The sequence below is a fragment of the Delphinus delphis genome, chromosome 7, assembly GCF_949987515.2.
Source record: "Delphinus delphis chromosome 7, mDelDel1.2, whole genome shotgun sequence".
In the NCBI taxonomy this organism is placed as follows: domain Eukaryota; kingdom Metazoa; phylum Chordata; class Mammalia; order Artiodactyla; family Delphinidae; genus Delphinus; species Delphinus delphis.
The window spans coordinates 6497721-6513702 of NC_082689.1; the positions used below are offsets into that span (position 1 = coordinate 6497721).

The 15982-nt window shown below is 47.5% G+C and overlaps 1 protein-coding gene across 2 annotated transcripts in view; it reads right to left on the reverse strand.

Annotated features, from left to right (window-relative positions):
• TRPM8 (transient receptor potential cation channel subfamily M member 8) overlaps positions 1-15982 on the reverse strand; it is an 88195-nt gene that overhangs the window by 18419 nt on the left and 53794 nt on the right. For both annotated transcript variants that reach the window (XM_060015472.1, XM_060015471.1), the window contains exons 17-20: positions 11705-11796; positions 9913-10054; positions 8642-8813; positions 5891-6068 (exon numbers count right to left, since the gene is read on the reverse strand). In XM_060015472.1, the coding sequence (XP_059871455.1) occupies positions 5891-6068; positions 8642-8813; positions 9913-10054; positions 11705-11796 (584 nt within the window). The remainder of the gene's footprint in view (positions 1-5890; positions 6069-8641; positions 8814-9912; positions 10055-11704; positions 11797-15982) is intronic.

Here is a 15982-nt window from a genome sequence, read left to right on the forward strand (position 1 = left end):
TTCCCTGAGAGGAATTCTGCAAGGTCTCCTTTGACTTGACATCTCCCGTGATATCTAGTGCCCTCAGCTGCCCAGCTGGTGGGAGCTCTGTCCCCTAAGAGCAGCTGAGCACCTCAGATAAGCACGAGAGGAAGAGGAAGCAGGAGAGACAAACTCTCTGACACCCACTGACGGTGAAAATGTTACCAAGAGATAAATGTTTAGGATTCACATAGCCTTGTATGTGGATGAAATCCGGCAGTACGTTAAAAGAGTGCCTGACCAAAGAACAGATGGATGACTCCATATTAAGGGCATTTATGTGATTCATCATTTTCATAACACATCATAGATCAAAAAGACAAATACCATTTAAACTGTTTCTAGAAAGTCTCCTGGCAACATGCAGCATCCATTTCTGATTAGAAGAAATAAAGAAGAAGAAAAAGGAAGGAGCTTAATAAATAAGAAACAGGAGGAAACTTCCATGATATGATAAAAGGAAAAGAGAGGGGGAAAAAAAAAAAAGAATTCAGGAAGGAGACTTGTTCCAAAATAAGTGAGCAATACTTCATAGCCTTCCTGCATATCAAAAAGTAGTTATTGCAAAAACATAATAGAAAAACTATCTCACTCACAACCACAAATAGCTAGAAAAAAAAAATGGAACAAAAAATCGGCCACATCCACGTGAATACAGCCATAAAAGTTTACTGGGAAACTATACGTATTTGAATAAATGGAGAATCACGCCATTTTTTCTGGCATGTTTTAAAGACGTCAGCTTCCCCTAAATGGCTCTACAAAGTTAACATCATCAGAATAAAATTCATTAAAGAAATTTTTTGGAAGAGGGAAGAAAAAAGGATTGCAGAAGATGAGCCTTAGGCTCTCCACATGATTAAATATATAAGAAAAGCCAGGGAAGTTCTGAGTAAGAATAATGAAGGGCACCCATACAACAGATGTTAAAATGATTTTGAAAAATCAGTAATTAAAGCCATTTGGTAGTAAAAACCAAAATAGAAAGACTGATGAACAGAACAGAATGAAAAGTCTGCAAAAAATTCACAAAGGAAAAGTCGATGTTAAAACAACGGCAGAATTTTAGAAGAAACTGAAATACGAGAAACTTGCCAGCTAGAATGCAATCAGGGAAACCCCTCTTCCAAGCTTTCCACAGATTTCATACATTTTTCCATCTGCCATTCCTTCCCAGACACTGCAGCAGTATCCAGTGAACCTTGATGACCCTGACTTTTTGCACCCACTCAGTGCCCCAGCGGGCGCGTTAAAACGTTCCGCACATCCTGGCTCCCCTCGCGCTCTGCAGCACCAAAAAAACATCGACGCTAACAGTAAGAGACAGCCAGCGATTCCACTGCACTGGTTTTGAAATGCTAACTGTTGAGCGTGTTTCTGTCAAAGTAACACAACTAAGATTGTGCCGTTGCCTGTGTAAAGACCCATGAAATCTCCCTTCACCTGCAGGGAAAAGTCCACATTCTTTAACACGGCATAAGGGACACCCCATAACCCAGCCCCTGCCGACCTTCCCCCATCCGCAGTCTCTAGTTCTCCCCAGAACAGCTTTATCTCCTCTGCTTCTCTCCCTCTCCAAACAATGCTCACAGGGTCCTCTGAGCAAATGTCTCCTCCATTCGCTGCTGCCCACCCCCAAGATCTGTCACCATTAATAACCCCGACTCTGCACCGGAGTCCCTTGTGAATAGGTTTCTCGTGCCGCTCGTATCGTACTGTATCTTTTCACATCATCTTATATTACTGTCCATGTGCCCATCTCCCGCTCAGAGAGCAGAGCCTTTAACCTCTCTCTGCCTCCAACTCCTCATTTATGAATGATTATAAAGCCACACCTACACGATGACTAATTAAATGAGGCTGCACATGTGAAGCACCTGGATGTGCCTAGCACAGGAAAGTATCAATATTAGCTATTGTTATTGTTACAACTATCTGCTCTCTTTTTCTTCTTTTCATCCCATTTCAGTAGCCTGCCTGGGACTGGTGAAGTCACCGGAACGTTTCATCTGTACCAGGAGATGTTTTCTTTTGTCTACTTTTCTACATATTCATAATGCACATATATTATTCCTAAGATTAAAAAAATATTTTATTCTTAGAAATTATCTTAGACGGGGCATGTCTGATGAGTCCTTTCCAGCAGAAATGCCGTGGGTGAATTTATCTTCGGGACACGGTGCCTGAAAGCATTAACAGCTCCGTGTTAAGACGACCCCGAGTCATCTACTGACCTCAAGATCACTTCGTGCCTCTGATAAGCCACATAGGGCCTGTGATCGATAATTTTAATGTGGAATCATTGCAGATGTTTACACCCATTTATTTTCCCTGCTGAGTAACATCTAGAGAGCATTCCAATATTGCTTTAAAATTCCCAAGTGTACATTTATGCTACAGTTCAAAAGGTTGCCACTGTGCACAGTTAAGCTCTCACATGAACATTCTGATGCGGTGCCAGACGGGGGTCACAGCCCGGAGCTGTCGGCTTGGAGTGAACCCGGAAGATCCATCACAACCATCAGAAACAGTGTCCTGACGAGTCAGCTCAAGGATGGCAAGGGGGCTACCCCAGCTGCTCAGACCGGTATTAACAGATAAAGGGCCTCTCCCTTAGCCCAAGAGGAATCTAAGGATCCCCCAAGGGAAGGGGAGCTCCCCAGCAGTCACACTTACACACTGAATGAGGCAACAGCGGGGTGTGGCCCAACGGCTCGGGCCTCGCAGGGAACAGACTCAAGTTCAAGCCTCAAGTGCACACAGGCAAGACAGACGGCAGTGCGGCCAGGGCCACAGACGCTGAGCTGCCCGACTTCCACTTCCTCAACCTGAAAATTGCAGGCCGGACTCCTGTCCCTCTCAGCTCCAAATTCTATCATTTTATGATTGTCATGGGGATAATGAATTACAAACTGGCATGGTCCTTAAGAAGGGCTTTGGTGAACAGCTCACAGCACACAGACTCGGGAGAGCTCTAAGCACTCCGCTTCCTGAGATCTACTGAATTCGTGTAGCTCAAAGGCCATCGCATTGGGAGCTGTCGGCCCTTCTGTTTAATTTTTGTAGATATTATATTAATGGTCAGTTTTTACAGGGACTACCCAATGTTTGATGTACAGGTTGACAGGATAGGTTATCACTATAAAATAGGACCCCAAATCATCGCATTCCCTCCCCACTCTTGCTTCGAGTTTGGGAATCGGTCCTCCCTTCTCTGCCCTCACGTGGATACACAACCACCCGTCTCTGCCACTTCTCTCTGCAAGCTCAGACTCGGGGACCTCTGGCAGCCTCTGACATGGTCCAGCCTCCCGTAAGCAGTATAGGCGTCTGGATTCCTGAGTCCTTCCCAGGCCCCACTTTAGGGGCGGTGATGGAGTTGGGGGTGGGGTGCATATTCCCTCTTTAAGGCTGAGTGGGACAAAGGGCCACATGATCTCCATGGCCCAGGCACCTGGCACAGAACCGATGTTATACATGTATGTGATGAACCCCTCACTGGTCTGACATTCACCATTGACACTACTTGGTGAATAACAGACCAGGAAGCTATCCCCCTAACTAAAACTGAAAAATGAACTAAAAGCAGAAAGAATCCTGTTCTTCTCATTCATGGAAAGGGCCAGGTGCTGAGACGGACACAATCTCCACTCTCCAGAGTGGAAGAAGAGGAAGAAGAGGAAGCTACCACGGTCTGGAAGAAGAGGAAGCTACCACGGTGAAGGGGGCCCACGGGGTCTCTATGCACAGTGGGGAGGGCACGAGGACCACTCGGGCGAAGGATGCTGCTGGACTCCTTAGAGAGCAAGAGGAACGGGGAGGAGACGGTCAAGGTAGAACGGGTAATGCCGACAGAGGGGTGACATTTGCGAAAGTGTCAGGCACGACAGATCACCCTGTTTAGGGATGGACAGGTGGGATGCCTGTCAGGGACAGGTAGCAGGGGTGAAGCCTGAAGGTGCTTTCAAAGCCCAGGTCGATGGCCTTGGAGGAAGCTGAGGAGGCTGAAATTTACCTTGAACACTATGGGGAAATACTGAAATCCTTCCAGAATTTTAAGCAGAGAAGTGACATTTTAGAAACACCACCATGGCCACGGTGTAGAAGCTGGTATAGAGGAGGACGTCGCTGTACACCTGAAGACCAGATGACCACTCATGGCTCAGCCCCTTGGATGCGTGATGTCCCCAAAGGCACATGTCCCCCCACCCAGCCTCACTCAACGGGAGGCCACTGACCGACAAAGAAAGATGACCCTCGTCTACAATCCTGGTGCCCCTCAGGACTCTATACGTCAGCTATCTTCTGATTCTTTTTTTCTAAATTATGGAAGTAATATATGATCATTGTGTTGAGTGAAATATATACTTGCCTTTTAAAAATTTCTTGTTTTTTACTGTCCGAAAATAAGATTTTGCCATAAATATAAGGCTGCACTGAGCTTCTTATATTTAACAAAACGTCATCCTTCCAAGTCAATAAACATAAATCTCAGCTTTTCTTTTTAAGGGCTGCATAATGTTCCATGGTACGGATACGACATGCCTTGCTTTACCATCCCTTTATTGATAGGCATCAAACAATGATCTAATAAATGTTTTTTGCCTCGATATCTTTAGGAAAGATTCCCAGACATGAAGGAGTTGGGCCAAAGGTTTGCATATTTTTTAATAGCTATTTTCAGATCACTTTCCCAAAAGTGGGAGACAATTCACATTCCCAGAGCAGTGCCCATTTCCCAGCATCATCTCCAGCACTTCTTATGATGTCTCTTCACCTGATGGATCCTAAACCAACACCTCGTTGTTGGTTTCAGCTGACCTTTCCCACCCATGAGGTTGAGCCCCTTCCCCTACAGTTAGTGGCCATTTGAATTTCTCTGAATTGCATTCCTCTGCCCATTTTCTACTGGCTCATCTTTCTCTCACCGATTTGCAGGAGCTCTTTCTATAGTAAGAATGAGAAGCCTTTGTTCACCTTAGGCAAACATTGCGCCCAGTCTATCATTTATCACATGACTTCATCTGAGGTATCCTGTTTAACGAAATTAAATGTGTTTTTCTTGTCCTTCACAGTTTCTCAGTTTCTGGTTTCAACTACAGTTTTTCTTTCACTCCAAAGTTTAACAAGTAATTTTTTTTAATTTGTATTTTGTTTCTAAACTGCTTGCCTGTCTATGCCAGGATTCATGTACCCAGAATAACCTCACATCAACAGCATAAAATTAAGGTACCCCCACTGTACCCACCACATGGGGTTCTTTGAAACGCTCCTAAGAAAGACAAAGGGGCAAGATAAACATGATTTTCTAAATGGATTACAGAGAATGGCCAAAAGCAAAAAAAAATGTGTCAGTCGCCATCGTGTTCTCACGCCAACCTCATTAGACATGAGCCCCAAAGGACGGTCACTCTCCTGACTCTGCTCTCTTGATTTGTACTTAAACTAAATATTTTAAAGCAGCAGCTAACTAAAAGCTGAGTCCCTTAAGCCCTAGAATCCATCCCACGGAAAACGAGAACCTGGGAGCCGAGCTGAGCCACAGTCATTGCCAGGCCAGCATCTCGGCGCTCCGGGGACGTTGCTAAATGGACACTAAACATGCAGTCTGAACGTGCTGGAGGGGGTTACAGGCACCTGTCTTTGGGGTCCAAAAACTTATGTTACAGCTTATAGGACTCGCTATATCTTCATATAGTCCCTTCAAGACCTCTCCCCGCCCCAGACCACCAATCCCCTATCAGAAGACCTCTATCATAAGCTCCTCGAGGGTGGACCTTTGCGGCCTCACTCCCGGTTCCCCCAGCCCCGCCTGGCACGGGGCCCGGCCCGGCGCGGACCCCCAGCCGGCACGTGGCCAAGCACATACCCGAACATGGCGACCAGCAGGTTGACCAGCAGGATGTTGGTGGAGAGCATGTAGATGCACACCAGGGGGATGGTGATCCACTCGGGGAAGCGGGGCAAGTTGTGCTCGTCCAGCTCCACGCACAGGGGCTTGGACTCATTCCCCGTGAAGGTGCAGTGGGAGAAGTCGTACGTGGTACCTGAGGATGTAACAACAGACAGGCGATGTGAGGACCCTCTGGAGGGGGCAGCGCTAAGGCACCACAAAGGTGTGATGATCATGCAACGTGCTGGGCATTGTTCCAAGGCACTCTATCGTGGGTAAGCCTCAGAATCAGGCGTCCATCTACTCACTAAGTATTGACTGAATAATAGTGCATTGAAATAATGCCATTTGCAGCAATAGGGATGGACCTAGAGATTGTCATACTGAGTGAAGTAAGTTAAAAAGAGAAAGACAAATATCATATGATATTGCTTATACTTGGAACCAAAAAATAACGGTACAAATGAACTTATTTACAAAACAGAAATAAAGTCACAGATGTAGAAAACAAACTTATGGTTACCAGAGGGAAATGGAGGAATACCTTAGGACTGACATATACACACTACTATATATAAAATAGTTAACTAATAAGGACCTACTGTATACCACAGAGAACTCTACTCAATACTATGTAATGACCAATCTAAAAAAGAGTGAACATACGTATAACTGATTTACTTTACTGTACACCTGAAACTAACATAACATTGTAAATCAACTAGACTTCAATAAAAAATTTTTAAGTATTTATTGAGCAGCTACTATAAGCCAGGACTTCACTAGGATGGAAGATAAAAAGGAAGGCAAGGTAAACATGGTCTTTGCCCTCAGGGAGCTTCCAACACCTTTGGAAGAATAGGCAGATGACTGATCACACAAGTTGAACATTTCAGCCCCTGAGAAGTGCTAAGAAGGACACGTACAGTGTGCTCCGTGGGCACAAACTGAGGCACCTCATCTGAGAACGGTTCCACAGGAAGGAAGCGTCTCTGAACTGAGGACAGAAGGATGAGTAGGAGCCAGCTAAATGAATGGGGAGAGATGGGGTGCCCAGAGCATCTGGAGAGGGAACAGCACGTGCAAAGGCCCTGTGGTAGGGGGACTGGAAAGGTCTGTTGAAATGAGAGAACAGGATGTGCAGTTAGCATGTTAACATTTTTATCTTTATACTAAAAGCAACAGATAGCCGTTAGACTGCTTGACGCAGAGGTGTGACACATCAGATTCTCTTTATTCAAGGATCCCTCTGGCTGCAGCACAGATCGCAAGGAGCCAGAGGGAGACGTGAGGAGGTTCTGCCTAAGAGCCACGTGGGAAGGGGATGAGGATGGCTTAGGGTAGTGGTGGTGGGGATGGTAAAAAGTGGCTGGATTTCAAAGACCTTTAGGGGATAAAATCAACAAAACTAGCTGATGAACTGGAGGTGGGGGAGGAAGTCATAGGAGGCGTCAAGGACGTGACATCGAGGCTTCTGCTTTGCACATCTGTGCGACCGGTGGTGACAGATCCTAGAATGGGGACTTGCAGAAGCTCTGAGTCTGGAAGGGAGGATGGAGAGGTGTGTCTGGGAATCTCAGAGAAGGCAATGGACGTGAGTGGCTGGCCCTCTGGGAGTCGCTCCGGGCTACAGACCCTCATCTGAGCGTGTGAGTTTGAGTTTAGTCCTGCCGGTCGGTGAGACGCCCAGCAGAAAAGTCGGTGCTACACCCATTTTTACCTGCAATGGAGCTGAGAGGCAGAGACGCGAAGCTGCGTCCCAGGGCACACAGCACACACGTGGCTGGACCAGGATTTGAACCCCACCTGCCACTGGCTCTTTAGGTTAGTTACTGTGAGCTGTCCCTCACAGGACTAAAACCACGGACACGTAAGGTTGCCGTGAGGACAACACACACTCCCTTTTATGTAAAATGGTAAGTACAGTGTGCAGACGGGAAATCATAACAACAAGGTGCCTTCCCATCATTGCACGGAAAAGAGCTGTTTCTAAGGTCTTGGAAGAGGCTGCAGCAAAAGAGGCCAGAAGGACCACACGAGGCCACGGAGCTAATTGAGGAAACACCAAGGAGCTGCGAAACAAGAGCACAGGGCCAGGCAAACATCGGGGTGGGTTTCCCGTGGCAGGCACAACATGACAAGCTCAGGCTACTGTCAGCATCACAGAGATGCTTTAGACAGTTTATCCAAAACGCACACCAGTTTGCACATGCCCGACACTTTCCTTATGTCAACTGGGTGTGGCCAAATCCATGCCATCTCTGCCACCATTAACCTGCCTCCGAAAGACAGCTGGCAGAAGGCTAATGCTGGAAGTTTAAATTCCAGGTTGCAGTGCAACATTTTTCAATATTGCACTTTTTGAAATAAATGAGCACCCCGTCACTGTTGTATAGGACAGACTCGCAACACTCGTTTCTAAACCAGTGAGGCTCCTTGCTTTCATCGGCCACGTTGCTGTTGGAAATATGAGAAACACTCTTTTTAAAAAGGTTTAAAAATTGCAGGCTGACATGTTGGGAACAAGCTTACAAGGTGGACGTAAGATCCCGCTCAGGAGAAAGAAATGGCTTTGAGGGTTAGCGTCCCCTGCCTGGTGTTGGCCAGATCCCAGCCGCCTCTGCTCCTAAGACAGTCCCCAGGGTCAGAGTGGGGAGCCTCAGAGGCTGGTTCTAGAAGCATCTGCCGCCTCCCAGCTGTCCCCCGCCCGGGCCACGTCAGGCTTACTGTCCACGTCGCTGGGCACTTGGCCGAACATGGCCAGGTAGGGCTCATAGATGACCGAGCGGAAGATCCACCTCCAGCGATGCTCATTCTGCCTGAGGATCCCTTGCCTGGCCACGCCGAAGGCCACCATCCACACGGCAAAGAGGAACAGGAAGAAGAACACGTCTATCAGCTGTCACGGGAGGACACGAGAGTGGAGTCAGGACTGCACCAGGGCGGCTTGTCCCCTCCGCTGACCACGGAGAAGGACAGAGGCTCTGGGACCCTGGAACCTAAGGTGCCCAGCATTTGATCACTGATTTTTAAAAATGGCCATCATCACCCTTGGGGCTCGGGGCATCTCCTTCCCGGCACTAAAACTGATGGATGCATCTTTCCTTGCAGGTCCCCAAACCAGCGCAGCAGCAGAGACTTTCTGAATGAGACCAGCCTGGGAGCAGAAGAGGGATCCAACTCTGGACCCCCCTCCTCCTCTCCGGCTCACGTTCTGCAGACCCCTAAGCTATTGCCTTAGTTTTTTTTTTTTCTTAAGGAAAATAAAAGCTCTCCTTTTTAGACAAGAAGGCACCGTTTTATCTTTTTTAATGTTTTGCACACATAGCATGACTTCATGGTGACTTGATGCCCCAGATATGCTTTGAATTAAAACCACAAACTCAAGAAGCTCAGCATTGGAAAGGAACCCCCAGATGAGCTCATCCAAACGCCCATCTGATTTAAAGACAGAAACACGGGAGGTTTGGGTCACGTGGAAAACAAGCTGAGAGAAGCAACATCGTCAGTGTGTATCTTTCTGTTATTTGTCCCCATGGAACGGGGCTGGCAGTGCTTTCCCGAAGTCTGTATCGCATGGTTGTAAGATTAAAGTTCCAGTCCACGCTATGCTTCTAGCTCACTGCATGTCTCCAGACAAACATATTAACCTTCTTGAACCTGACTGTCCACATCTGTAAAATGGGTATAAAAGTCCCTCTCCCGCCTAGGCTCCTAGTGAGTTGGTAAGACTCAAGTGAAAGCACTTGGAAACATGTAAAATCTAGAGATCTTTCTTAGCAACGCACTGAGTCACACTGTTGGCTCCTAACAGCCATCTTTTGTTAAATTTTAACCTGGAAGAGGGGTCCCTGATGAAGACACATCAAGAAAGTAAACCCTACTGATTGTGAAATGCAGCCATCACTCTATACACAAAAGCCTCCTCTCAACGATGAAAGGAACGCTGGATGCAGTTAGAAGAAGGACAACTAACTGCAAATATTCTTCATTCTTACCATCCTCTGCAACATGATAATCTTGGGTCCTAGATTCCTGCTGACCGTGAAAATGTGAATCAACCTGAGCGTGAATATAATGTAATCCAGGCAAAAAATCACTCGTCCGGAGTACAGCGAGGTTTTGTTAGAAGGGTAAAGCCTGTGGAAAGAAGAGGAAAGGAGCTGTGAGGTGCTGACAAAAGATTTCAAAGTTTCGCTTTTTATCATTTTTATTTATTTCTGGATTGTATTTGCTAATTTTTTTAAATTTTATTGAAGTACAGTTGATTTACAATCAAAGTTTTGCTTTTAAAAATAACCAAACGTGAAGAAACAGCCAAAAGCCTGGGAACTGAGAGTAAGTGGAAATAGACCAGGGACATCACCGGCCCATCAGCCACTGAAAACCAAAGGCCACGTCTACTGCCCTCGTGGACTCCAGGAGAGGCGGGACACTTTAGTCCTTCATCCCAAATACTCCTGCAGGACCCAGTCCCGACATCGCTAACTTCCTGGCTCACGGGCCTCTACGATGACCCCGGCCACGTGGGACTTGACCCTGCCAGGTTCCCCCCAGTGAAACTTACCTCGTTTGCACCAGATCATCTGATTAGCTAACCACCTGCTGGCGCGTTCATTGAAAGCCATATGTGCTTTCTAACTGGAATGCTCTAGCAATCACATCCAACCGTGATTCAAAGGCTGGGCCTTTGAAAGAGACCTACTGCATAGCACAGGAAACTCTGCTCAATGTTATGTGGCAGCCTGGATGGGAGGGGAGTTTGGGGGAGAATGGATACATGTATATGTATGGCTGCGTCGGTCTGCTGGGCGCCTGAAACTATCACAACATTGTTAATCGGCTATACTCCAATATAAAATTAAAAAACTTAAAAAAATAATGCTGGGCCTTTAACCCAAGCAGAAAGGGAGGGTTTTTTTGGAGGAGGAAATTGAGCTCTTACCCCGTTCTTACTGTAGAGCGAGCACTCACTGTAAAGCATCTCGTTCTGGGGAGGTGTGAATATTAATGGTCAGGCTTCTCTGCTCCAATAGACCACGAGCTTCACCTTGAAGCTATTTGGGAAAGGCGGGCCGGAAAGGAGCATGGCTGGACAAGGTGGGCCAAGGTCTGTATGCACCCCAATTCCCCTATCACGGGGCGTCATGTTGCTTTTTGCCTTCAACCGTACTTTTCAACTGGTTTTTCTAATCCTCAGGGATTGAGGAACTCTTGTAGCTGGGAGGGCAGTCTCCAGAACCAACATTTAAGTTGAAGTTAAGTGTATGTTAGAAGATTATATGGCCCCAAACGAAAACACTGTGTTATATTTGACACCCTCATCGTTCTCTCCTCGATTTCTAATTCTCTCCCCAAATTCTATAAGCACAAAGAGAAAAACCATGAAGAACCCTTTTTCAATTACAGATCACCAGGAGGGGGGAAGAGAGGAGACCCAGCTTTATGCCAACCAAGCTGTGTCTCTAAGAGGCAGAGACAATGGGCGTTTGTAATAATCTCTAAATGGGGGCAGGGAGGGCACATGGCAACAGGGCAGCCCCAGCCTGGCTCAGCCTCGGGCCATGTGATGGGAAGAACCGGCACCGTTGCAGTAAGAAAACATTTTTTAAAAGGAATAGCAGCCTCTTTTCTGAATGGAATTCCAGAGATAGGCTATATTCATAAAATAACGGGACCATAGTTCATCCTCTCTCTCTTATCTTGGGCTTGAAACGTCTTTCCTCCGCCTTTCCACCCAAGAGAATCCCAAAACACCTGAAACTTGAAAACATGGTGAGGACTACTTACCGAAATACGATCCCTGCTATGAAATAAAAGAGCCCAAGTGTATCCATGATGTTCCACAGGTCGGTAAAATAATTCACCCCATTCATGTACCACTGCAGCACAGAGAGGGACAGAGAGAGGACACAGCAGCTTGGAAACATCAACTGCTTCCGGATTTATTCTTGCTCACAGATTTCTTTCCATATCCTTTTTGAGCCCATGATGTGCCAAGTACGCCCTGCAACTGCCCTGTGCTGTTCCAGGGGGATTGGAAAGTAGGTTGCATGCTTGCTGTGCTGTTATTCATGTGTTGCTAACAAAGTCAAGATAAAAAGACTCGTGGATCCCAACTGTTTTTTTTTTTTTTTTATGTTTATTAACCTTTTCAAACCACATGTATGCTTCTTTTTTTTGCGGTACGAGGGCCTCTCACTGTCGTGGCCTCTCCCGTTGCGAAGCACAGGCTCCAGACGCGCAGGCTCAGCGGCCATGGCTCACGGGCCCAGCCGCTCCGCGGCATGTGGGATCCTCCCGAACCAGGGCACGAACCCGCATCCCCTGCATCGGCTGGCGGACTCTCAACCACTGAGCCACCAGGGAAGCCCCCAACTGTTTTTAAAGAGAAACCTGCAGACAGTGAGTACAACCTGTGTGGGCAAAGGTGGAACGCCCCTCCCCATGGCTGCCACGTACAGTGGTGTAGGCTGTGCACTGCACAACTCTAGAGGGTGTTATCCATACTGCCGTCATCACAGATTTGTGTGTTTACTGTAAAAATTTTCTGGCACATGGCAATAAAGCATCTTATTAAAGAAACTTTTTTAAAAGTTTTAAAAACTTTTTTGCTTTTTGCACACAGGTGCTATGTGTGGCAGCTAGGAGGACAGACCTGGTCACAGAAATGACCGACAGGAAGAGTGTGCCACAAATCAAGAGTGATCCTTCCATCATGATTTGTATATATCGGTCATGATTTCTCAGAAGAAAGCATGTCAGGAAAACACTGAAAGAGGGATAAGATTAACCATTAGAAGGCTGCATCTGGACAGCCTCTCTGGCAATGCATACGCTGGATTTGAGGGATTCCAGGGTGGTCATCTAACCCTTTCATTCATCCATCCACTCAAAACATATTTACTGAGAATTCACGGGATTGCAAACACCTGTGCTGGGCTCCTGGGACACAGAGACACCATCGGATTGGGGGTGATGTCGACACTCAAGGAATCTACTGGCCCACAGCAAAGACAGACGTTAAACATGTTTAAAATGAAACGTGATAAGGGTTGGAAGGGAGGTAAGATCAAAGGTCCAAGTGAGCTCAGATAAGGAAACCACCAGACTTGTGCACGGCAGGAAAACAACAGCAAAGATGTGTCATCAAAGGAACGTGCACTTTTCAAATCTACTAAATGAACCACCAACATGGGTCCACCTGCTGTTAAGATATCTTACTTCCTATTCTGCACCTGAAACCAAGGCCTAAGAAAAAGCAGCAAAGGAACTTGCCCTTAGGCAGAAAGCCAGCAAGTGATGGGTCTTAGGGCTCTGAAATGTGGTTTCCTCTCTCCAGCATCACCCTGCTTCTTTAGAACCCCCCCCCACACACAGAGATCCCACAATCTTAGACTTGGATTTAAGAAACATCATCGGTTTCTCAACAAGTATTTCTTTTCACTCATTTATAAATGCAAACAGCAACTTTAGTGGACAAAGGGGTGAGGGTGTTATGAAATCAAGTACCAAGGAAATATTAAAATCCCCCAGGTGTGAGCAGCCCAATTTGACCATGTTCTCCTGTGGGATGGCTGAACTCCTGGGCTCAGAAATCCAGTCAGGATTCCTAACTGCCCATTTGGGTGGTCCCAGTGAAACTGATCACCACCCACCAAGAGCCATTTGCAAGATGAGGGTAGTTGGGACAAGCTCTACCTGCCACCTGCTTCCCTCTTTGAAACCCTGGCCTGAGGGGCAGGTAGGCACAGGGCAACAGGGCAGCCCCAGCCTGGCTCAGCCTCGGGCCACATGACAGGAAGAACCGTAAGTAGATCCAGTCTGAGGTTGGGAAGCACGGTTGCAGTAAGAAGACATTTTGAAAAAGGAATAGCCGCCTCTTTTCTGAATGGAATGCCAGCGATTGGCTATATTCATAAAATACCGGGAGCGTAGCTCATCCTATCTCTCAGGATTTGGGGATTCAAGGGCCTCAAGACTGAACGTGCTCTCCATGAAGGGCCGCTGGGACTTACCTCACTTTAAATAAACATTCACAGTCTGTTTAATAGACCTAAGAGCTATTTAGCAACTATGTTTGCACTTATTGATTGCCTTGGTGAAAAATTCCAATTAACATAGCAACCTCTGCCTCCCGGGCAAGGGGACACAGGGAGACACTGACAAGCATGCATTTGACACCCAGACACTATCTGAAGCAGGTAACATCCTGCCTGGTTTTGCTTTTTGCTAACAAATGTGAATTAGGTTAATTAAGACAGTACCAGGCCGGCAGAGCTGATTGAGGAAACCAACCACAATGAAGGATTCCAAAGGCCTGAGTCTGCAGACCCGAAAGGGAAACAGCGACCCCAAGTGTCAGAGTCCTGTAATGACAGGAACCAGCAAGGCTGTGCTGTGGAGACGGGGCTCACAGACCACACAGGCGGAGCTGCTCCCTGCCAGCAGGGGTGGCCTTGACTCCACGCTCCTGACCTTAAGCACAGGCACGTCCCTCACCATCGCCTTAATATGCAGGACTGCTGAATTCAAACTGCCCCTGACGCAGACGTACAGAATGGACTTGAGGACACGGGGAGGGGGAAGGGGAAGCTGGGACGAAGTGAGAGAGTGGCATGGACATATATGCCCTACCAAATGTAAAACAGCTAGCTAGTGGGAAGCAGCCGCATAGCACAGGGAGATCAGGTCGGTGCTCTGTGAGCACCTAGAGGGGTGCGATAGGGAGGGTGGGAGGGAGACACAAGAGGGAGGAGATGTGGGGATATATGTATATGTATAGCTCATTCACTTTGTTATACAGCAGCAACTAACACACCATTGTAAAGCAATTATACCCCAATAAAGATGTTAAAAAAACACTGCCCCTTCAAAAATCACTTTTACAAAGAAACAGAGGACACACTTGGACAAAGCTACACATCCCTAATACCACCCATTATGAAGGCAGAACAGCTGGGACTCAGCCAGACCCTGTGGGCATCACATCAGGCCTGGGGAGTAACTGGGAAGCACATCAGAAACCCAGAACCTCCCCCTGACGCTCCTGCCCACCGTCTGCCCCCACTCAGTGTCCCTGCTCTGTGTCTCTCCTGAGCAAAGCTCCACACACTCCACCTGCCGGGGGCCCCTCTCCGTGCAAAAATGCACCTGTCCCGAGTCTCCTTCCCGCATGACCCGAATAAGGGATGAGCAGTTAAATGTACATGCGAATCTGAAGGGAGATGCTTGTGACGTAAGGACTCCAAATTTTACAATCCCAAGTCCTCTAGGCCAACCTCCCCGTCAACTCAAGACTCGCTCATTCAGTGCTACTGGCGGCGCTCACCTCCTCTCCCTGAAAGCTCCCAGAAAAGACCCTGCCGGTCATCGCTAGCTGGTAGAAAGTCCATGAGGACAGAGATATCTGCCTGTTTGGGGCACCGCTGTATCCCCAGGGTCTGTGTATCCCCAGGTAGGTGCTCAATAAATATTGGTTGAAAGAAAGACTGCGTGAATGAAGTGCTTGGCTTAAGCCGGGATGACTCTCCCTGCATCCTCCTTCCGGGCCAAGCTCTGCCCCTAGAGCAACCCAGGATAAGTCGTCTCTCTAGACCTCATGCTCCTTTAGATTCCTGGAGGACACAAACGACGTTTGGACTCTGTGACTTTCATGCAGCCGGGAGGCAGGGTCAGGAACGGGACGAGGAGAGAAATGCTGGGAGCGTGAGTGAGCGGCAGCCAGCAGCAGGAAAAGAACTTTCCTTTTTACCAACCATTCCAAGAAGCTGCCAACAGCACCCTCTGCTCAAAAGGGTACATCTGAGTCCCCCCTGCCAGCTTCCTCCCCACGTGCCCGGGGCTGGCGTCACGGTTCCCCCCCTTACTCTCGGTCACAGCACATCTCTGGGGTTGAATCAGGAAGACCCCGCCTTGTCAATTCGGTTTTTAAAAAAAGATACACGCACTTGCCAGAAACGTGACAACGCCCGCTCCTGTGCTAGGCCCCGAGGATCAAATGTGAATGAGAAACAAACATCTGCGTGAAGTCATTTCCATGCCACCCAATTCTGGGCAAGAGCAGAG